Source organism: Aspergillus lentulus (genome assembly GCF_001445615.1).
Source record: "Aspergillus lentulus DNA, contig: Alt17, strain: IFM 54703, whole genome shotgun sequence".
NCBI classification, from domain to species: Eukaryota; Fungi; Ascomycota; class Eurotiomycetes; order Eurotiales; family Aspergillaceae; genus Aspergillus; species Aspergillus lentulus.
In genome coordinates this window covers 541,697-564,340 of record NW_028322112.1, presented here as the reverse complement: position 1 = coordinate 564,340, position 22,644 = coordinate 541,697, and the positions used below count along the sequence as shown (strand labels likewise).

The 22,644-nt window shown below is 51.0% G+C and overlaps 8 protein-coding genes and 1 non-coding gene across 9 annotated transcripts; 5 read left to right on the top strand and 4 right to left on the bottom strand.

Annotated features, from left to right (window-relative positions):
* Positions 1–49: 49 nt before the first annotated feature.
* On the bottom strand, positions 50–1,147 carry ALT_9229 (uncharacterized protein; the record flags this gene model as incomplete). The annotated part of the gene is made up of 1 exon (XM_033559829.2): positions 50–1,147. One exon carries the CDS (start codon positions 1,145–1,147, stop codon positions 50–52), a length of 1,098 nt encoding a protein of 365 aa, XP_033415720.2.
* A 1,409-nt stretch (positions 1,148–2,556) lies between these two features.
* Positions 2,557–4,464, top strand: ALT_9228 (protein phosphatase 2A regulatory subunit CDC55; the record flags this gene model as incomplete). Its single annotated transcript, XM_089600569.1, has 5 exons — positions 2,557–2,600; positions 2,791–2,831; positions 2,939–3,036; positions 3,093–3,741; positions 3,806–4,464. The coding sequence occupies 5 exons, from the start codon at positions 2,557–2,559 to the stop codon at positions 4,462–4,464; spliced, it is 1,491 nt and encodes a 496-aa protein (XP_089455066.1).
* Positions 4,465–5,860: 1,396 nt separating this feature from the next.
* Positions 5,861–11,437, top strand: ALT_9227 (transcriptional regulator SIN3; the record flags this gene model as incomplete). The annotated part of the gene is made up of 9 exons (XM_033559827.2): positions 5,861–5,964; positions 6,034–6,101; positions 6,179–6,837; positions 6,996–7,096; positions 7,143–7,842; positions 7,908–8,393; positions 8,593–9,453; positions 9,509–10,747; positions 10,808–11,437. The coding sequence occupies 9 exons, from the start codon at positions 5,861–5,863 to the stop codon at positions 11,435–11,437; spliced, it is 4,848 nt and encodes a 1,615-aa protein (XP_033415718.2).
* Positions 11,438–12,866: 1,429 nt separating this feature from the next.
* On the top strand, positions 12,867–14,599 carry coaT (acetyl-CoA hydrolase ACH1; the record flags this gene model as incomplete). Its single annotated transcript, XM_033559826.2, has 4 exons — positions 12,867–13,009; positions 13,071–13,311; positions 13,359–14,324; positions 14,372–14,599. The coding sequence occupies 4 exons, from the start codon at positions 12,867–12,869 to the stop codon at positions 14,597–14,599; spliced, it is 1,578 nt and encodes a 525-aa protein (XP_033415717.1).
* Positions 14,600–15,088: 489 nt separating this feature from the next.
* ALT_9225 (oxidoreductase, short chain dehydrogenase/reductase family) lies at positions 15,089–15,934 on the top strand (the record flags this gene model as incomplete). Its single annotated transcript, XM_033559825.2, has 1 exon — positions 15,089–15,934. The coding sequence occupies one exon, from the start codon at positions 15,089–15,091 to the stop codon at positions 15,932–15,934; it is 846 nt and encodes a 281-aa protein (XP_033415716.2).
* A 155-nt stretch (positions 15,935–16,089) lies between these two features.
* Positions 16,090–16,442, bottom strand: ALT_9224 (uncharacterized protein; the record flags this gene model as incomplete). Its single annotated transcript, XM_033559824.2, has 3 exons — positions 16,090–16,129; positions 16,178–16,302; positions 16,365–16,442. 3 exons carry the CDS (start codon positions 16,440–16,442, stop codon positions 16,090–16,092), a joined length of 243 nt encoding a protein of 80 aa, XP_033415715.2.
* A 1,513-nt stretch (positions 16,443–17,955) lies between these two features.
* On the top strand, positions 17,956–19,171 carry ALT_9223 (uncharacterized protein; the record flags this gene model as incomplete). Its single annotated transcript, XM_089600568.1, has 2 exons — positions 17,956–17,976; positions 18,458–19,171. 2 exons carry the CDS (start codon positions 17,956–17,958, stop codon positions 19,169–19,171), a joined length of 735 nt encoding a protein of 244 aa, XP_089455065.1.
* A 423-nt stretch (positions 19,172–19,594) lies between these two features.
* Positions 19,595–20,507, bottom strand: ALT_9222 (uncharacterized protein; the record flags this gene model as incomplete). Its single annotated transcript, XM_033559823.2, has 3 exons — positions 19,595–19,733; positions 19,792–19,869; positions 19,930–20,507. 3 exons carry the CDS (start codon positions 20,505–20,507, stop codon positions 19,595–19,597), a joined length of 795 nt encoding a protein of 264 aa, XP_033415714.2.
* Positions 20,508–21,578: 1,071 nt separating this feature from the next.
* Positions 21,579–21,652, bottom strand: ALT_t191. The gene has a single exon. It is a non-coding gene; the product is annotated as a tRNA-Val (tRNA).
* Positions 21,653–22,644: the final 992 nt, after the last annotated feature.

The following is a 22,644-nucleotide window of genomic DNA, read 5'->3' as shown; positions in this document are numbered from 1 at the left end:
TCAAGGCAAGCGTTCCCACTGAACAAGGTAAGAGTCCGTCTGACATATATCAGATCTGCATATGCCTCAAAATCATCTTCAATCGTCTAACAGCAGGCCCGTCCTCCACCGGAGCGCCCTGCTCCTTACGCGTCTCCATTTCCTTCGCCGCCGCCTCCAGTGTCGGTCGCAGGTATCCCCAGACTTCATCATGGTATCGCTCCTCGACAGCAACCCACTCCGCCGCACCTAGTAGACCCATCAGAACGGCATCCCGCAGCGCCGTGGCGTCCGTGCCCTGCGCAGCTGGAATGCTATCAAGGACTGACTCGATGTCGGGGACGAGACTGAGGGGAGTGAGTCTGTGTGCCTGCGAGACCGGTTCTGTAGCCAGCGTCGGCGTCGAGGTCTCGAGCGCGGCGTGGCGGCGGAAGGACTCGATCATTTTGATCTCCGATGGTGTCAGTTGTGGGGGGAGGAGCTCCGTCTCGATGGGTTCGAAGGGCTCTTCGGTGGTGGCGGGGAACTCTGGGTCGAAGGACGCATCGGAAAGGAGGGAGACGACGGCGTCGCCGTCTGAGGGGAGAGTGGTAGCGGACGGGGGGAGGGCGCTTTGCCAGGCGGTGTTCAGGCCCGAGGAGGAGGATGAGGGATCGATATTTGAGAGAGGAAAGGGTGTTTTGCTTGCTTTTCCCTTGCCTTTTCCTGTCTCTAATCCTGTTGATGGGGAGAAGTCGATGTTGCTGTGTACCTGGGTTTCGTTGTATGTGCGCTGGAATTCATCCTCGGTGAGGGGGGGGAGCTCGAATGCACCCTGTTGACCTGTCGACGATGACCGAAATGACGCTGCAGGGTGATTGGCTGAAGCTCGATTCGACGAAGTAGGGGTCGCGGTCTCTCTGTACTGTTCTGCTGCTGCTAGGGCGGAGGACGATGCCGAGGACGATGGTCCGGCTTTGCTGCCGCTTCCCAACACCTGCGCTGCGTCTGCGGATGAGCCAGCTGCATTAAAAGCACTCCTTGCCAGACCTGCGGCGGAATTCTGGATGCGACTGGCGAGAGACGGAGTGTTTTGACTGTCTGGGTCATTCTTGCGAGAGTCGCCCGGTTTTCTGGGGTTGTTGGGGGATTTCTCGCCAGTGCCCCGCTTCGCGCTGTTGTCGGACATGGTCAATGGCGGGGATTATCTGTGCGACACTCCGTGCACATTCAAGGGGTTGCTGGCGGACGCACGACGGAAATTAAATTCTAGTTAATGTGAACAGTTGTGTAAAGAATATCAACAGATGATTGTCAAGAGGAGTAGCAGTGATGCCGATCGACCGCCTATGTTTCGGCACGCAGTGTGTCATTGTTCGGCTTAATGGGGTCGGAATGCACAGGAAGACATGTGACGAGCCTCAGGCCATCATTTCACGGTGACTGGAAGGTTAGTAGTGTCGAAGTGAGTGATAATATACGACAATGGCATTTGTAAAAGACGAGTTTGTGATAGTATGGCTTCATCGATGACAGTCGTCTTTAAATGGCCTAGATAGGCTGAGGTTCAAAATCGCCATATGGGATCATCGCATTGCCCTGTGGGCTGGACCACAGGGTTTATGACATTAGGAAGCAACAGACAAGCTCTTTTTAGAGATTCAGGAATGAAAGCTGTTCCTGAAAAATAAGATCAGAAATGGCGCTGAGTTGAATGACCGCCTCCCATGAATATTGAATCTAGCCATGGTCCATACAAAAACAAAGAAAGATACAGAGTTACAACGACCGAGTGGTTGATGTCAGCGTAGTTGGGCGTCTCTGCGTTGCTGTAGACTAGCAGTTTGCCCGCGTCTCCACCGCCGCCTCACCTCAACACCTTGACTAAGGTACTCTCCTACTGTCGTGTCTCTTCTCTCTCTCTCTCTGTCGGAACTGACCTAATCGTTCTACCTAACCTAACCTAACTAAACTCTTCCCCTCCCACTCACCGGCTTTCTTGCTTCCCAAGCTTCTCCAACAGACTCTCTCGTCTGTTGTTGCTTGGTATTTTCGATATCCTCTCCTCTTCATCTCTTCCTCAGAAAATCAATTAAAACAAGGCAAAAAAGGACTGACTGCATCTAATACACCGAATTTTTTACTCCACTCACCCCTCTTCCGGACCTCAATCAGCCCAGGCTGTCAATCATTTGTCGTCTTCAGCCTGCAAAAAGTCACCTACATACGAACAAGGGTCTCTCTGCCTTACTAAATCCTGTCTGACGTCGCAATCCTCCCGCACTTTCCTCCCCTCGCCCTTCTATATCTACTGATAGGACCAGTCTAAACCTGTCTCGCTCCTCATTGATTTCCCCACTCGAGGCTCGCTTCTCCATCGGACCTGGTCGTCATAGCCGCTCTCATTCCTGGTCGAACAACAAGAGCAAAATAGAACCAAGAAAAAAAATATCAACATCCTTTTCTGAACCACAACGTCGGATCCCATCTGTCACGTTCCCATCGAGAATCGTTGTCTAGATTCTGAGCCCAGGATTATAGATCTCTTTTATCTCGGATCCGTCAACTACCCTAGTCAAGGGTGGTATTTGAAGGAAAATGGTAGACCGGGAGCCAGGTACACCTACCTGGAAATTCACACAGTGAGTCCCCAGCGCATAGATCTTTCGTCGCAGTGAGCTCCATGGTCTAAGCTGCGTCAATCAATCGACTATTGCTTCCTTCGTGTCCAATGGGTATCTGGACGGGAAGGATGGTTTTGCCGATGTCCCTGTGTCCACCTAGGCTCATGCGTTCATTTGGCAGAGCAAGCCACTGACTATTTTAATTTAGATGCTTTGGTGACAAAGGCGATGTGGAAGATATCACAGAAGGTATGATAAGGATCTTATGTCGTGCACTCGATTACCACATGTACTCGATCACGACGACAGTTTGGAAGCGCAATGAAACGAACAACCGGAGCCTAACAATGTCACAGCGGATATCATCTCGACTGTCGAGTTCGACCACACCGGTAACTATCTGGCCACAGGAGACAAGGGCGGGAGAGTAGTGCTGTTTGAGCGGAACGAAACGGTAGCGACGACCCTTTCTTCCTACAGCGATGCACAAGGTTCTAATGAGTCAACCAGAAAAAAACCTGCGAGTATAAGTTTCACACCGAATTTCAGTCGCACGAGCCGGAATTCGATTACCTAAAATCACTAGAGATCGAAGAGAAGATCAACAAGATAAAGTGGTGTAGACGACAAAACGCTTCCCATTTCCTCCTTTCGACGAATGACAAAACAATAAAGTTGTGGAAGGTGTTTGACAAGTCGCTGAAGGTGGTAGCGGAGAACAACTTATCGAACGATCTTACACCCGCGGGTGCTGTTGGTGGTGGAGGGGCGCCGCGCGCGCCCCGTTTGTCCTTCAAGGATGCGTCAGCTCTGAAGCTTCCACGGATGACACATCATGATACGGTCGTTGCAGCTGTCCCTCGGAGGACATATGCAAATGCACACGCATATCACATCAACAGCATCTCTGTGAACAGCGATGGGGAGACTTTCATCAGCAGCGACGACCTTCGGATCAACCTGTGGAACCTTAACATTCAAGACCAGAGCTTCAATATTGTCGATATCAAACCTGCAAACATGGAAGAGCTGACAGAGGTCATCACGGCTGCTGAGTTCCATCCCACTAGCTGCAATTGGTTCATGTACGCCAGCTCGAAAGGCACAATCAAGCTCGCCGACATGCGGCAGCGAGCGTTGTGCGATGAGCATTCAAAACGTATGTGGTCCACGCTCGCTATGAAGCCATAAAACCCCCTTGACTGACCTACTTTCCATGATAGTCTTCGAACAAGAAGAAGATGCCTCGTCTCGCTCCTTTTTCTCTGAGATCATCTCATCTATCTCGGACGTCCGTTTCTCGCACGACGGCCGATACATTGTGTCAAGAGATTACCTCACAGTCAAGATCTGGGATGTCAACATGGAGAGGCAACCAGTGAAGACCATTCCGATCCACGAGCATCTGCGGCCACGATTGTGTGACACATACGAGAACGACAGCATCTTTGATAAGTTTGAGGTGGTCTTCTCGGGTGATGCGGAGAACGTTATGACTGGAAGTTATAACAACAACTTTATGATCTACCCCACAGATTCTAGCAAGGAGACGGAGATCGTACTGCAAGCAGACAAGTCCGCCTTCAAGGCCAAGAAGGTTGGTGTCCCGACGCCTATGAATAAGAACGGCAAGAAGAATGGGTCCAGGGCCGGCAGTCCTGCTGGTCCTGGCAGCCGGATGAAGAAGGAGACCGATGCGGATCAGATCGATTTCAACAAGAAGATTCTTCACATGAGCTGGCATCCCTATGAGGATAGCATTGCCATCGCTGCTACAAATAACGTGAGTATCCTTGCTCTACTTTCCCCGCCTGTTGTCGTTCTGGTGAACTTGCAAGGGCTAATACTGTCGGAACAGCTGTTTGTCTTCTCCGCCTTGTAAGACTATTGACCGTATAGGTTTACATCACAATTGGATGGTCGGGTCAGAAAATGAGACTTTAGGCAATCCTTTTGAGCAAAGTATAGTGCAGAAGAAAAGAGGTTACTAGCAGCATCCGCAGTTCCAAAATCCAAGTTGCCAGTTCCAAATTCAGAATCTTTTTCCTAGCTTTCGGTTGGAGTGGAATGTGGTCTCTCTCTTTGGATGATTGATGCTTGCGGGCGTTTTGGTGCGAGGTTTAATAGAGAAAGAAGACGAGAAGCAGTCGGTGGTGACCCGTTTCCCTTTTCTCCCATAACACAACCTCTGCTCATTACGTCGTTTGCGCGCTTTGCGTGTCTTCATGGGCGAGGAGGCATATATGCCTTACACTTGATGTATCGCTGATCCGCAGCTCAAATATGCTGGCTGCGCCACGAGTGACAAATATCACCATTCAGTCGGAATGTGAGTACACACTTCTGTCTAGTGTAATAGATGAATCATGGAGATAATTTAGTTTTTATTTGATGAAACCTTGTGCTAGAAGCACTTCGTTTTGTAATACTCTGTCGGTTGGTCTTTTGGGGATTACAATCACAATCTACCCATATATACCCGCAGCCAACCTTTTCCGTTGTAAATCAAAGCTATATATCAAGCATAGTTATTCCAATTCCGAAAAGCAATGGTAATGAAGTCAATAAGAGAACAACCTTACTTCAGTGACTGCAGCACTCTATGGAGTAGTAGTCTATGTCTTGTTTGTAGAGTGTCTTTAGAGTGCTCACCGAATCCTGCCTGTCAATGACGTCGAAAGCCCTGAGTGACACTTTTAGCGCCAAGGGGGCAGAAAAAGCCCACAGAGAAAGATGAAAGTTTGTCAAACAGTCAAACACAAAGAAGAAAAAAGGGTAAAGGGCAGAATAATCCACCAATCAGCCAATCAGACGGTGATCGCAAAGCTCGGAAAAGCTTCGTCCCGGACCATGCACTATGGACAAAGGGGGTTAGCGTCCTGAAAGCCTCCGCCTTGTCTCTTGGAGACCAGCCGTGGTCCGTCGCGCGCAAACCATCATCCCCAACTGATCTACTGCTTGTGTTGGCTGAGGCTGTCTTTTTAGTCTTCTAACTCGTTTCCCTTGCTTCTTTGCTCATACTTCTGCTTCTCCTCCAGTCTGAGTCTTTTTGCCTCTTTTCTATTTTTGTCTGTGATAACCCAAACTCTGCAGCACGGTGATGGCTTTGTGAAATGACCAGGAGCAAGAACACTCGAGTGTGCAAAAAAGAAGAACCGATCTAAAGCTTTGGCTTAAGTCTCTCTACTGTTTCTTGCCCTCTTCCCAGTTCAAACCTCATACTCCTCCTGTAATTCGGAGCAGGACTCTGTTGTTTGCATTTTGTTCATGCAGAGATCATGAACTCTTCTGGCAGTGATAACTGGCACCCTGCCGGTGGCCCTCCTTCGCACCCTGGGATGGACCAGATGAGCCAACAAGCTCGTCCTTTAGGTTCTTTCAGGTACTTTACTCTACCGAGCAATTATGATTCACGGAGACCTTGTCGCTGACTCTTCTTTTGAACTTACAGCCAGAACCCCCCGCCTCAGCAGGGCCCATCGTCACAACCCACCGGTCCAGTCCTTCCGCCTCCTGCTGGTTAGAAGATGCCTTCACATGCTATCTTGTGCTTGGTTCGAGAGCTTGGATCATTAGCTGACCATTTGCTGTTTCAGGTCCTTATCATCCCGCGAACCAGAACCCCGGTCATTCCCTCCCCGGGCTAGCGGAGTTGAGTCAGGGTCACGGTGGCCCTCACCAACCCGCATATGGCCAACACCCTGGAGCTCCGTCGCACGCTACAGGGCACTCGTTACCGGGTATCGGTCAGACAATGCAACACCCTTCTCCACAGTCCCTCAACCGAGAGCGCGAGCGAGATTCAAGAGAACGTGAGTTGATCGAAAGACAGCGACAACAGGAGGAAATGGTCCATAGAGAACGTGAACAGCGTGAGCGCGAACGCGAGCAGCTGGAACGCCAGCAACTCGAGCGTCAACGTGAGCAACAGCATCACCCTGTGCAGAGTCATACTGGGTCGATTCCCCTGCATCAACCGGTGGCGTCGAAAGTGCCAAATTCCATTCACGGGCCCAACGGGCTCTTGTCTAATCTCGGGTCAAATCCACCAAACGGCCCTCAAGGCGCTATGCAACCGTCTGGGGCCCCTAGTGGTCTCTACGGCTCTCAAATGCAGCATGGAGAGGGCACTCCACGGGCGTATATGCAGCACCCGGCCGGCCCACCTGGACAACCCATGATGTTCAACGGCTCGGGTGGCCCAATTCCTGGAAACGTTGCAGCTCTCGCGCAGGGACAGCAACCCATCCTAAATGTGCGTACGCGTTTTTCTTTGCTTTTCTTCGATCTATTTTCCCTTGCACATCTGGTCCCTCGACGGAGCCTCGGCATACGCAGTTCGCACTGCAAGCACCGTTTTCGTTCCTTAATTGCATCCCGTTCGGAAGCACTTCGTACTGACAACCTCATCAGGATGCGCTTAGCTATTTGGACCAGGTCAAGGTTCGTTTTGTGGACCAACCTGACGTTTACAATCGCTTTCTCGACATAATGAAAGATTTCAAGAGCCAAGCGTAAGGGTTCTATTCCATTCGAATGTTCTTCGCTGACCCAAGGCAGGATTGATACCCCGGGAGTCATTCAGCGCGTCTCCACCCTTTTCAATGGGCATCCCGCTTTGATCCAGGGATTCAACACGTTTCTGCCGCCAGGTTACCGCATTGAGTGTGGAACAGAGGACAATCCAGATGCGATCCGGGTGACCACCCCCTCGGGCACGAATACTTTGAATATGCCCCGCCCGCGTCCTTCAATGGACCCTGCGGGAGACATGGGACCCGCTGGTGGCATGGGCTCACATGGGCGTACTGACTACTACGATCAAGCGCGACCTGGTTGGCAACAGCAGCCCCAGGGTCAGCAACAACAAGGAAATCTTCCAGCCTCGTACTCCCCTGGGTCTCGCATGATGGGCCCTGGCATGTTCGGGCAAGGCGCACAAGGTCAACCTCAAGATCATCACTTTGACTACCCAACCCAACAAGAGCAGCAAGCTGCAGCGGGTGCCGCAGCAATGGCTCACCAGCAAGACCAACGTGGTGTCTCACAACTTCAAGGCGCCGCAGCCGCGTCCGCTGCGATGGGACGATCGGGAATGATGCAGGTGTCTCCTGCTTCTGCACAAGCCTCCGGTCTGAACCAGCCCATGAACAGTTTGGCTGGCATTGGTTCAGGTATGTTGCAGGGCACCCAGGCGGACTTGAACAAGCGCGGGCCAGTGGAGTTCAACCATGCAATCAGTTATGTGAACAAGATCAAGGTTGGTTGTACCTTTATGTGGTGTCAAATGGCGAAAGAATCCCACTAAAATAATCCTTTTGGTAGAATCGCTTCGCCAGTGCACCTGAGATCTACAAGCAGTTTCTTGAAATCTTGCAGACATATCAACGCGAATCGAAGCCGATCCAGGATGTCTACGCTCAGGTAACCCAGTTGTTCAATACTGCACCAGATTTGCTGGAAGACTTCAAACAATTTCTTCCCGAATCTGCAGCACACGCCAAGCAGCAAGCAGCTGCTCGTCAAGCTGAAGAGGCGATTCCCATCAGCAATGTGCGAGGAGAACCTGGCTATCCAAGCGCGGGCGGCCTACCGTCGCAGACACCTGGTCGGGATATGAAAATGCCGCCCTTGGGTCAGTTTAATGTCAAGGACTCTGCCAAGGAAGGAAAGAAACGCAGGGGTGGTCCTAGCGCTCCATCGACAATGACCTCTTCGATTTCTGGACCCTCCGCGGGCGCTGAGGCCGCTAGGATGGCTGATAACCAGGCTGGGCGCCCTGCAGCCCTACAGACTGGCAACGCCAACAAGGTGAGCGAAATCTAATCCCGCGCCATTCACACGCTTGACGCTTCTGCATCCACAACCCGTACCCGACTCCCCTCTGGCCCTTTACTTTGCATCGTCGCTGCTTTGAATATCCTTTGCACGTTGCGTCACCCTTCCTCTCGACTTTTCCCTCTGTTACATTTGCCCTGCACCTGAATGTGATAACTCACAAAATATGCAGAGAGCGAAAGTGCACCATACCAAACCAACCCAAGCAGAGGTTCCTGCTGTTTCGCCGACGCTCATACCCGCTCTTCCTGAGCCCATCCAGCCCACCCAGACGATGACGCCTAGCCAAGAAGAGTTTGCCTTCTTCGACCGAGTCAAAAAGTACATTGGGAACAAGTCGATGTTCAACGAGTTCCTCAAATTGTGTAACTTATACTCTACCGACCTCATTGACAGGAACGTCCTGATCAAGAAAGCCGCTGGGTATATTGGCTCGAATCCGGAGCTTATGGCCTGGTTTAAGCGTTTCATGCATATTGATGAACCCGAAGACAAGGTAATTGAGACGAAACCCAAACAGGAGTCTGGTGTTGTGAATTTGTCGCACTGCCGTTCACTTGGACCCAGCTACCGTCTACTTCCGAAGCGTGAGCGCCAGAAGCCCTGCAGTGGCCGCGACCAACTGTGCTACAGTGTTCTGAATGATGAATGGGCGTCCCATCCCACTTGGGAGTCTGAAGACTCCGGCTTCGTGGCCCACCGCAAGAATCAGTTTGAAGATGCCTTGCACCGTATTGAAGAGGACCGGCATGACTACGACCACCATATCGAGGCTTGTACTCGCACAATCCAGCTCATTGAACCGATTGTTCAACAATTCCTGGTTATGAGCGAGGCGGAACGAGCGGCTTTTAAACTCCCACCAGGTCTTGGCGGACAGAGTGAGGCTATCTATCAGCGTGTGATCAAGAAAGTATACGACCGACAGCGCGGAGCGCGAATCATCCGTGAAATGTTCGAGAGACCGTGCCATGTCCTTCCCATCGTGCTCTTCCGCTTGAAGCAGAAATGCGAAGAGTGGAAAGCCAGTCAGGTAAGATATTCGGATAGCCTACGTTGAGAGATCACCCACTAACGTTTTTGCGCAGCGCGAGTGGGATAAAGTCTGGCGGGAGCAAACGCAGAAAGCGTACTGGCGCAGTCTGGATCATCAAGCGATTGCCAGCAAAGCGACCGACAAGAAGCTATTTGTGGCAAAGCATATCCAGAATGAGATTCAGAGCAAGTTTGAGGACGCCAGGGGGTTACGCAAGAGCGGATTCCACATTCCCAGACATCAGTTCGAATTTACCTTTGATGACCCGGCTGTCATTATCGACGCCACTCAGCTGCTGTTACTTTTCATTGACCGGAACTCTGCTGGATTCGGAGCCGATCCCTCAAAGGTCATGGCATTCATCAAAGACTTTGTGCCGATCTTCTATGGCATGGATCGAGACACTTTCCACTTGTACATGAATGAGATGTCGAGTGACACTCCGTCCGGGGAAGACGGTGATGACGAAAGCTTGGCCGCTGAAGACGTCTCGACCTGGCGCAATCGGAGAGGCGTGAATGGAAAGAAGATGGATCTCCTCCGCGATGTCCTCGAGCGGCGCAGTGAAAAGGCCAATCGGTCAGACAAGGACCGCAGTACTCCCGCCAGCCGCGATGGCACCCCGGATGCTGTTCTGGTCCCATCGACTCCCGTCCCCGAACCTGCCGAGGCATTTGACGTCGCGGAGCTGAAGTGGATGGAACACCCTGGGCAAGGAAACTTCAATCTGCAGCGAGAATACGCGCTGAATGAATCCTACGTCAAGAAGGTTCATCATTTGTATGCCAATCTGAACATCTACTGCTTCTTCCGCACCTTCGAGATTCTGTATTCGCGACTTTTGCGGATCAAGATGCACGAGAAGGATGCTCATGAGCATGTGCGCCGGGCGCTGATCCCCAAACCCGCCCGTGATCTCGGTCTCATTGACAAGCTCCCGACCGACTTCTTCTACGATTGCGACCCGAAGGCCAATCTGTACCAACAGATCGTCCGCATGTGCGAGGAGGTCATCAAGGGCGACATGGATGCCTCGCACTTGGAGGAAACACTCCGCCGCTACTACTTGCGAAGCGGGTACCAGCTATACAATCTGGAAAAGATGTTTGCCGGAATCGCCAAGTTTGCTGGCTCCATATTCAATGGTGACTCCAAGGATCGCAGTGCCGACATCATCAATCTCTTCTTCAAAGAGCGGGACCGGGAGGAGACGACACATAACCAGGAGATCCAGTACCGGAAGCAGGTTGAGAGGCTAGTCAAGGACGGCGATATCTATCGTATTACTTATGTAAGTGCTCCCTCTATTGGTCCATCATTGCAAGTCCAAAGCTGATTGAACACTCTATAGAACCCTCAAACCAAGAAGACCACCGTGCAACTGCTCACCCCAGAGGACGCAACCTTGGAGAACGAAGAGCTGAGCCAGGAAGCGCGCTGGTCGTACTACGTCTCTGCCTACACAATGCGTGATCCTACGGAAGGTGTTCCATTTTCGCAGATGCGCATGCCCTTCCTGAAGCGGAACCTGCCGCCCAAGCTTGAGCAAGAAGAGGAGTACAATCGCTACTATCGGCCGCTGGTCCATCAGGATGGTCTTATCATCCGGATCTGTGCCAACAGCTATCATATCCTGTACGAACCCGGGAGCTGCGATTGGTGGTGGCGTCCCAAGGCTCACTCAGACGAGTCGCCTGAAGACATCGCCAAGGAGGAGGCCGCTGTCAAAGAAAGACGACGCGATCGGTTCATGGAGAAGTTTGTCAACAACCCGAGCTGGGCGCAGGGGCTCAGCAAGGACCAAGTGGACGAGTCCAACCAACGGTTCCGCTCCTGGATCAAGGGCCCTGAACCTGAAAAGGAGAAGGAGAAGGCCCCTGCGGACGCGACGGAAGAGGCCGACTCCGAGAAGAAGGCTGAGGAGGGAGATGCCGAGATGCTTGACGCAGAATCCACAGCGCCCGAGTCCAAGGAGCAATGACCCAATGAGCGCGGAAGGCGGATTCAAGCTGGCCAATTTTCCGGACTCCATCTATGATTTTAATTTGATGCTTTCTTCTCAACGCTTCGGTGGTTGTTGTTGTTACATATTTTCATTTCACGATCACAGCAGTGCCGTTTCTCCAAACTGTATGGTTAGCGAACAGACTGAACGGTTGCACAAATGGGGGCTTTTTTCTGTTTATCGTCGGGTCTTGTCTGGCGAGGCTTACAGCTCAATGGCGAGATCCTGACTGGGATTGGTGTAGAGGGTCCTGGGATGGATGAAATATGATTGGTCTATCTATTTATACTTGTACTTTAGGGAATCGGCATATCTGCCTAGCTTTTATGATTTAACAATGATTGTTCTTGACGCATTTGCGATTTGTGTGCTTGCGGGGAATATATACTACCTATACAAGGGTATAGACACCCGATCATTTCTCGGCCCACAGTCCGGACCCGGAAATCCGGAGAGTCTGGAGTTGAGACAACTTTGGTCCTGATGGGTACCTGAAAACCTCTGGTCTGTCATCTGCGAGTGGAATAACCGAACACTGCCTTCAGGAGAACTCTGTAGCTGAAAGGAAGCGTCGAAAGCTCCGTGTGGCCGAACATCCATAGCCGGTACAGCCGAGACTTGGCCGATGGGAGAGACCCGGGCAAGGCTCGGGGTTGGCGTCTCGGGATCAAGACAAGACAGTCAATAACCTCAAGCATGGTCTGTAGGAGGGTTATTTGTATTCGATTTCGGAAACTGTTGATAGACAATAAATTTGGTCTAAAACATCTCAGCATAGCAGTCTTACCATAAAGATATCCAGATGTTGCGTGGAAAAACGGGGAGGAAAGAACAAAACGAGAAAAGGCCGAGAGTTTGCCGCGTGACGTCAGCATGAGAGATGCACCGGAAAAGAACAAAAGAACATTTTGAGGCATTGGAGGGGATCTGGAGGGGAAGCACGAAAAGAGAACAGAATCTGGGGTTGAGAAGGCAGAAAGTATCCCAGGCATGCCTAATTGAATGCTCTCTTTACCTTGTTCTCTGAGAAAGAGGATGAGATCCATGCTGTTGCATATGCTTGGACTCTATAGTTCCTTAGTATAGGAGTCCACTCACCGGTTGCCCTCCAGATAGTTTAGAAGGAACATGATTGTTACTACTACTATTACTACTCCTATTGCATAGAAATAATACCTCTGCTTTCCTCCCCCCCGTAACCCGGACAGGAGGATTTCTCCACCTTGGGCAAATCAATCACGCTGCCCGTGGGGAGTTTGTTTCCGTGGCGCAACTATTTCTATTCTTCCTTTCCTCCCCCTCTCGTCATCCCATCCGCCCTCTTCCTTCTTTTATTTCCCCTTCTCTCCCCCTCTGACAATTCCTCTCCACTCTTTGCGCTCATTTCAAACCTCCCCACCACACAATGGCTGCGTCCGCACTTTTGAAAAGCCGTGTGAGACGGCCCTCCTACCTCCAGAAGCTGGCCAAGGCTGAAGATCTCATTGATCTCTTCCCCCATGGATCATACATCGGCTGGTCCGGATTCACGGGTGTTGGCTACCCCAAGTAAGTTGACTTTTGGCATAGACAACAAGTATCACAGCTGACGCCCGCTTGCTCTCCTAAGGAAAGTGCCTACCGCTCTCGCTGATCATGTCGAGAAGAACAACCTGCAGGGAAAGCTACAGTACACCTTGTTCGTTGGTGCCTCTTCAGGTGCCGAGACAGAGAACCGATGGGCGCGACTGAACATGATTGAGCGGCGGAGCCCTCATCAGGTTGGCAAGGAGATTGCCAAGGGTATCAATAATGGCGAGATCAAGTTCTTTGATAAGCATCTGAGCATGTTTCCGTCGGACCTTGTCTATGTGAGAAATCCCGAGACGGTTAAACAGAGCGGTGCTAATTGTGACAGGGTTGGTATACGTTGAACAAGCCCAAGAATAGGCTGGATGTTGCTGTGATTGAGGCGTCGGCCATCACTGAGGACGGAGGCATCATTCCCGGTGCTTCCGTCGGTGCGTCCCCGGAACTGATCCAGATGGCCGACAAAATCGTCATTGAGGTCAACACGGCCAGTCCGTCGTTCGAGGGTCTGCACGATATCACCATGTCGGACGTTCCTCCTCGCCGGAAGCCGTACCTGATCATGCAGCCCGAGGACCGCATTGGAACCCCCCACATCCCGGTCGACCCGGAGAAGGTCGTCGCCATTGTCGAGTCGGACTACCCGGATCAGACGCTGCCCAACGCTCCCGAGGACGCAACCTCGCAGGCCATTGCCAGCAACCTGATCGAGTTCCTGAAGCACGAGGTCAGACATGGCCGTCTGCCCCAGAACCTGCTCCCCATCCAGTCCGGTATTGGAAATATCGCCAACGCGGTCATTGGTGGCCTGAGCAAGGGTGGTGCCGACTTCACCAACCTCAAGGTCTGGACTGAGGTGTTGCAGGATTCCTTCCTGGATCTGTTTGACTCTGGAAACTTGGACTTTGCCACTGCCACCTCCATTCGGTTCTCCCCCGATGGATTCAAGCGCTTCTACGATAACTGGGAGCGCTATGCCGGCAAGCTTCTGCTGCGTTCTCAGCAAGTGTCCAACTCGCCCGAGATCATCCGTCGTATTGGGTGTATCGGCATGAACACTCCCGTCGAGGTGGATATCTATGCCCATGCCAACAGCACCTGTGTCATGGGCTCTCGGATGCTCAACGGTCTGGGAGGATCTGCCGACTTCCTCCGCAACTCTAAGTACAGTATCATGCACACCCCCAGTACCCGTCCCAGCAAGATCGATCCTACCGGTGTCAGCTGCATCGTGCCTTTCTGCACTCACATTGATCAGACCGAGCACGATCTTGACGTCGTTGTGACTGAACAGGTAAGCTATTTTTAAACCATCTATTGGCCTCTATTGACGTTATCCAGGGTCTCGCCGACGTGCGTGGTCTGTCTCCTCGCGAACGTGCTCGTGTCATCATCAAGCAGTGCGCCCACCCCGACTACCAGCCCATTCTTACGGACTACATGGACCGGGCTGAATACGAGTGCCTGAAGAAGGGCATGGGTCACGAGCCCCATCTGCTCTTCCAGGCCTTCAAGATGCACCAGAACCTGCAGGAGAAGGGAACCATGAAGATTACCGGCTGGGACTGATGCATTTGCCAACAAATCTAATCTACTATAAAATATATACCATCATCATTAGATATGGCGTCGCTGATGTCATTGACGGGACTGGGTCATCTTGGGTTACGGAGTCTTGTACCATTTTATGTCTAGCGGTTAGCTGTTCTTGTAGTGAGCAACAATCAATTTTCTTCCACATGGAATACGTTCTCCTCTTTGGTCTCTCTTCGTAAATCCGGTTGTCTGTGCAGTCAATCGGAGATAGGCAGGCGGCCTGGCGGACATAATACTCAGCGCTGCGGAGCTAGATGGAGAATCCCTGCTGTTTCAACATCATGCTTGGTAAGCAGTAAGATATCTTTGTCATGTTATAGAGTACACGGAGTACATAAAGCCATCATCATCAGATGCATTCGTGCTGAATATCCAGCAGAATCTCTCCAATTCACTGTTGGTCCAAGACAGCCCTACTTCCTCCTACACCAACAGTCCTAGCATCTACAAGATAGTCTCACAATGACAACCTCAACTCCAAACCTCGTCTCCATCAACAAGCTCTCCGGCACCCGCGTCCTCATCATCGGCGGCACCTCCGGCCTCGGGTTCGCCGTCGCCCGCGCCGCCCTCGAACACGGCGCCAGCGTCCTCCTCGCCAGCTCCCGCCCCGAAAAAGTCCAGTCCGCCCTCTCCCGCCTGCGCACCTTCTACCCAGACGAGCAATTCACGACCAGAATAGCCGGCACAACCGTCGACCTAGGGGATGAGTCCACCCTCGAGGCGAACATCCTCACTCTGCTGGATAAAGCAACACAGCCTGATCTCTTCCCGTCTGCCCCATCACCCAGTGCAAGCGAAAAGATCCTCCTAGACCACATCGTCTTTACCGCCGGCGACGCCCTCAAAATCCTCCCGCCGACGGACCCAGCGCTTGACCCCGCATACATCCGCGCCCTCACCACCGTCCGGGTCCTGGGCAGCATGATGCTCGCGAAGCATGTCCCGACATACATGGCGCAATCAGCGCGGTCGTCGTTAACGCTGACGAGCGGGGCGGTGGCGATGCGGCCGCCGCCTGGGTACAGTGTGGGAGCTATGCTTGGGAATGCGATCATCGGGCTTGGGCGCGGGTTAGCGGTTGACCTTGCGCCGGTGAGGGTGAATGTTGTTGCGCCGGGGGCGGTGCGGACGGAGTTGTTTGGGGGTTTGCCTGAGGAGGTGATTGAGGGGTTGAAGGGGAGGACGTTGACGGGGGAACTGGGGAGGCCGGAGGATGTGGCGGAGGGGTATTTGGGGGTTATGAAGGATGGGTTTGTCACTGGGGGTGTGGTGCAGTCGGATGGGGGGATGAGCATCAAGGCTTGACTTCGTTGAAGTATATGCTTAGTTTGGTAAGGAAGATGGTAAAGGTAATGAATAACTTGATGCTGATGCTAATGTTGATGCTGTACGAACGCTAAACCGATATCATAACATGCAATGACCATAACCATAACTATAACAAAAACCAACCATCCCAACTATGAATCCGTCGGGGGACGATATGCTCCTCCCGTAAACCTGTCCAGTTAGTCGTTGCATACCAAGGAACAAGAACGAAAGACATACCGACTCCACAGGAAACTAAACAGCCCCCGTGATTGATCCTGGCTGCGCTTGGCCCAGCCATGATCGACATTGTAGTGCTTCACGTCCTGAAGGCCGGCGAAGAGCCCTCGTCCAGCCGTTGGGTGCTGCCCAGTCGTCTTCTGTTAGTCCCATGCCAAAGAGAACATCTGTGACAGGAAGTACTTACGCGACGTTCCGCGCCAGAGCGAACCCATAGATCCGCTCCATAGTCATTTTGGAGACGAGAGGAGGAGGATTCCGTCATCTTGTCACGACGAGTGCTTTGATTTGGTTGATATGTGTATGCGCTGCTTGCTGCTGTAGTTTCAATGCGTCCTCGCGTTCGCTGGATTGATCTTGATGCTGATGAATATAACATCCAGTTTCACCCACCCACCACCCTCTTTATATCTTTGAGGCATCTCAACTTAAAGGAAAGCGATTGAACCATAGCAAAGGCAATCGCGCTTCCGAATCACCTTACCTGACGCCGGGGTCGAGATATGGACGATACCCACATGTTCGTGATGCTTCTGTAGGGTAAACACGGAGGCTGAAAAGCATCATCCAACCAAATTACAGAAATCATTCAAAATTCAATTGGCGACGGCATGATAGGATGGCGTGGTCCAGGATCGTGGCGCGGTGAAATGAGGTGGTGTGGTCGCCGTATAGGCGGTGGCATGATCTTAGACCAAGGGATGTTCCAGCTTCCAGGTCTTGCTATGTTCTCTGTGAGCTGGCCTGTGGAAGCCATGAGTCCGCTTGTACAACTTTCTAGGATTCCGTGTATTTTGATGATCTCATTAGGTGAGATTCTGATTGGTTTGTCAAGTATATTCTGCTGTCATGCGACAGGAGAGCTGATGCTGTTGGTGTTGAGTATGTGGATTGAGCAGCGTAGATACGATTCGAGTGAGAACTGTCGGGGATTTACGGGATAGGCTTTCCTCTACTCCGTAGCCAACATCAAGTCGGAAATGAAAGCACTGTAAGAAGAGTCCAGCTCCGTTTCAATGAGACATTGGACCCTGGTTTTCTTGCAAGAAATCGTTTTGTTTCCATCGCAGACGGTCGGCGCCGCGGGTATCCCGACGCTTTCCCTCTTCGGGCCTTGCTGGACAATAGCCCTAAGTTAGCCTAACAGCTACAGTAGCTGCATTCCAGCAGCTCCATCATGAGTCCAAAGGAGTGAGGCTTATAAAGCTGAATATGGCAGGCCGTCCAGTAGACGCCTGCAAACTTCGACTTCAGGTTGAGTTCCTCCGCAAACCAGACCCAGAGCGCAGGGATGATAATAAGAGCTCGGCCGGCGGAAAGTGACTTCTTTGGGGAACAACTCGAAAAGGTACGGACGGCCGCTTGAACTCTTTGACCGGAACAGCGACTGAGTTTTCCAGATGGACGTAGCTCCTTGATCCTCCCGATTGGAGGTTTCTGGCTTCTCGGCAGGTTCAGCTTGAGATTTATCGAGGGGGTTCCCAACTGGTACCTCGATATCCGTAATATGATTCGAAGCCAGCTTCCAAACCCTTGCCATATACTTCTTAATGTCTTGCAATCAACAAAGGAGCTAGGAGGTGCATCATGAAATGATGCACAAATTAAAGCAGGTCAGCCTTAAGAGCAGTCAAAATGCACGTCTCTTGCTAATCGTCATAGCGAGCGCTAGAGGAAAGGGAGATAAAGGAGAGGAAATAAGAACTAAACCTTGAATCCTCTTGCTTGTAGTGTGTTGGCTTAGACTTGCGACGGTCTCAGAGAAAGCGAGATCCTTGATGGACCTCGAGAACGTGAAGGTGCGCATAGACGCTGGAGATGCATAGAGCATACTACCAGACGCGTAAGGTTATTGTAGTGAGAGCTCGGGCTCATCATCTGACCAGAGAGGAGTCAATTGAAAGCTATACTGGCAGTTGAAGTGTTAGGAGGAACTAAGATACTGATGGCGCTAAGATGGATGAAAAATCCCCGGCACGATTCAGTCATCGTGGGCGATTCCTTTCGTTTGATTGTGTTATGGTTTGTCTCCCAGGTGATAAATTGCGCTGAGATACTCTCTTTTTCTCAAGTGTCAACACATGTCCCTCTTGACTGAAACGGCGTACACTCGCCTCTTTTCCTAGCCTTAGCTTTTCAGCAATCTAGCCCGCTCGAGCCCTCTATTACTATGTACGCACTATATGGATAGAGCACCGATTTGATTCGGGGTGGTCTGCTAACAGTCTCCATCGTCCACAAGATTGCACAACCGCCGCTCCAGCTCTTAATACGTCCCAGTATCGTACGAATTCGAGCGCTTTACACAATATCTTCTTTGCCGGTGACCTCCAGCCCTGGCCAGGCTTCCTCAGCGCTGTTCAGGCCTGCCACGAAGGTTGTACCTGGAGTCGACAAATCCTTGGTTACACGCTTCAAGCCCGCGATCCGTATACGCATGGAAATGTCGAGGTTGGGGATGAACACGGCGTCCAAGGCCGGTTTCAGAAATTCTTTGGGGACGTACTTGACACTATTTTTGCATCGCAATCGACCGGCCACATCAATCTCCGTTTTGCAGATTTCAAGTGTATACCTTCTACATACACCGGCACCCCTGATGTGATCGTGAAAGACAACAACCACGCCTTGAAGGTTGTTGGGGAGCTCAAGGTACCCTGGATTACCGAGCATCACATTCAACCAAGGCTTACTCGTGACCGCCTTCTAAGAAAGATACTCGCCCAACCTATCAAGTATATGCAAGACCTGGGCTGCATGTACGGCTTTCTGAGCACATACGAAGAGACGATCTTCTTGAGACAGGTCATTGACAATAATGGCGTGTGGAGGATTGAGTATTCTCCCGTGATCCTGTCGTCCACCACTTACGATAGACCCGAGACACAGCCCCCTATTGTTTCTGTGAAGCAATGTTTCTTCTACGTGGGCATCAATGCGTCCATGCACGAACCGGTCAACAACAGGTCTCCGGGGTGGATTATAAGTGTTTAGTATTTCATGACTCGTCTAGTTTTCGGAATCAAGTACACTCTGGGCTATCTAGAGTTTTGGATTCGTACACACAAGCAATTGACCTTAGTTTGTACGCTCTGGGCAGATGTACCTCGTTCCTCGACTGCGGCTATAGAGGTCTGACTCGGTCATGTTCCAGGTGTAGTTTGCCGCAGCAGAGGCTATTCGTTGATCTCTGCTCCAAGGTTTGAGCTCTAGGCCGCAACTCCTCGGCGTACTATATGATTCTCAATATCTCCTGTTCGACGGAGCTGGACTCTTATTACAATGTGCTTTCATTTTTCGATTTTGTATTGACTAGGAGCAAGGTCCGGCAGTTCCCGTTTAAATTGTATCTTCGCTGCTCAGTCTGCATACTCAACAACAGCAGCATCTCTTCCCGTTGCGTGCCAGCAAGATAGTTCACCACTCCCATCTTTCCGGGTGAAGGTACCAGTCTGTCTCTTTGCTTGGCTTAGCGAGTCCAAACTCGACGTAACGAGCCTTTGACCATTCAAGTTTACTTAAAATCGGCCACCCCCCTCGGAAGCCCGAAATGCGACTGTAATCCGTTAGTGTATATTTCCAACACATTACATAGCATGCCATGCCTGACGTACAGATTGCCTGTGGACTGATCAAAGATGAGCATCGACATTCTGGCTTCTCCTGGTTCTACGCCGCAACTAAGTAACTGTCTTTTCATCATGTTAGTATCCTGTCTAGCTGTCTGCGTACCAGGATCTGCATAGACTTACTTATAGGCGGCACGGAACTTAGAACGAATGTCATTGCGTCCGGCGTCATCCAAGCCCCAGAAGAACTCCTCTGTCATTGGCTCACCTGGGACCTTTTCCCACACAAGGTATCTAACGTAGCCGCCAGGAAGAAGTTCTTGCTCGCCTTGTATTCTTTCTGCGTAGCCAAGGAAGCGAGGAGCAGCGCTACAGCCTCCGCTCTGCAATAGTTTGAAGCACTCCAGCTCACCACACACGCCAGGGGGAACGGCCTGTCTAGCCAGTGTGTCGTTATCAGCGTCCTCCGTTCCAGTGATAGGAATCTGTTGGTAGATTCGCATGAACGCTATCTGCTTCGGGTCCTCTGCAAGGTGGCACAGAAATCTGCCAACAGTCATAGAAGACCCGCGGCCCATTCTGACATCGTGCTCTGTCAAAGGGCTTGCCCTCTCCGAGAGTTTCTCTGTGATGACCCACGTCCGGGAGGTAGATTCTGGTGACGCGCCGTCTGAGACAAGGTCATATGTGGTGATCGTAGTGCCTACTAGGCCGCGGAGCAATCGAGTATCGAAGCAGGTCGTTCTGGTACGAGGAGCCATGATCGTGAGAGAGGATGGAAGAAGATGAAAGCACGATATTCGAACTATCTACTCTGAGAGAGAGGGGGGAAGAGAGAGAGAGAGAGACAGAGAGAGATAGAGAGAGAAGCTATCTACAGAGGTGGGTGGCCCGCTAAGCCTAACCTAGCGGCGTAGGCGAGATAATAGCTCTCATAATGATGAAAGCTGTGAATGGGAGGATCTAGAAAAGCAAAGTAGCCTGAAACCATGGGTATTCAACTTGGGGGAAGAAAGAGTGACGCATAATTATACATTGATTAGACAGATGGTCATGTGACCAGTGCCATCCATCATTGTCTGCTCAGACAGCTTCGTTTGTTTCTGTAAAGCATTGTACAGGCCTCTCTGGCTTTGCCGGATCTTACCTTCTATCCCCAGACATACTGCTTCTTCCTCCCTAGATAGCGTCCAGTTAGCTGCTCAATGCCCTATCATTCTTTTAGCTCTCTGTTTTGTCTGCCTTGCATCGTATGTGTTAAGGTCTTCCATCTATCAACATCCGAGATTCCAAGTACCTTGATGACTGAGCGCCATTCAGACTTCCTGAGAATATCGATACTCGATGTTGTTTATAACCACCATGCTCGTTGCTCTGCAGTTTTCTGTGGATCTTCTATCAGAGCACTGCCTGTGTATGTGAAGGTCCTATTGACGTTTACAAATGCAGATAAAATAACATATGAATCTATAAGCCGCAGTATTAGAATCATCTTATCACAGTGCATGGAAATGTACTAGTTGATCGGACGCGCACAAAGTAGTTGAATTTGATGGTTCACCCTATGGGATCCCATATCATATGTCATTCAGGTACTGCTCATGGAAGGGGAATGTCCGTCAAGACTCAAGACTCGATTTCGCCCTCTACTCCACGAATGAGGTGTTTCTTCCAAGTCAGGTCTTCCCAGTCGCGGCCCAATGAATGTTCAAATTGTAAATTGATGATACTAAGAGATACATTGGTAGGAGCAGTCCAATGGATGATATCAGGTCGTCGATTCTGGAGCAAAACCATTGATTCTGAGATGAAAAGATGTAAAAATTAAAAAATGACCAGTGCCGGGCTCGATCCGGCGACCCCATCGGTGTTAACGATGTGTCATAACCAACTAGACCAACCGGCCATTGTTGAAGGATGCTTCCGCTTTTTGTTACATAACCCAATCCAACCCAGAGCTGGCACAGCTTTGTGAGGTGTTGCCCCTCTTGCCTTTACACACAACCCATCAGTATTTAAGGAGCATATATTACTATGATCTTCAGCATCAGTCTGCAACAAAAGGTTTATGATATATATGGGATAAAGTCATTTTCGTTGTAAAGGCGTAGGATATCAATATATTGTCCATGGTTGGCCAATGGTCGATTACCACTGCAAGTTTCTATTCACAACAGCCGAACCAGGAGCCATCAACAGGATTTTGACAGTTTGACACCACCCCTGAGTTCACGACGTAGTGCAATGCCTATTCGGGACTGGCCTTCTGACTTGTAAAGGCTCTATTGAAACCTTGTCTTAGACAATGGCCCTAAGCCCGCTAGTGGACGGTATTGTGACTTTTGTCTCATACGCAGAGGATGTGATTCGTACTTGGTAGATAATTGAGTAACAGTTTTGAATAGCAACGTGCTAGGCTGTTAGCGAGCCACTGTTCAAAATGCACGGCCAAACGATAGCGACAAGCGCTATCACCCCCTGAGCAGTGAGCGCTTCAGCAGGCTGGTTGGTCGAGCTTTCAGGGGTAGCCGAAAGGAATTGCTGGGTGTTGGATTTCTGGGGATGTCACCCCGCAGTCTCCAGAACCGTTCTGTCAGCTTATGGATCATGATAGGATAAGGGGCACAAAAAGCTGTGTCCGCTGTATTCAGGTGATGCCACAGCCGAGTCAGTGCAGCTGGAATGCTGCATTTCGAGTCAGGGGTTGTACTGGAGAGAACGAGGACTAAACGTGGCTACAATCTTGATATGAGAGATACTATCCCTTCTACTCAAAAGGTAGCTGACCGTGCGCGTCACAACCTCCATAACATTCAAAAGGTATATATATTCCACAATTGGCGTCCAGCGAACGAGAGCGTCTGACTGGTGAGATGGCAATCCTCGTCTCGGTTGTTG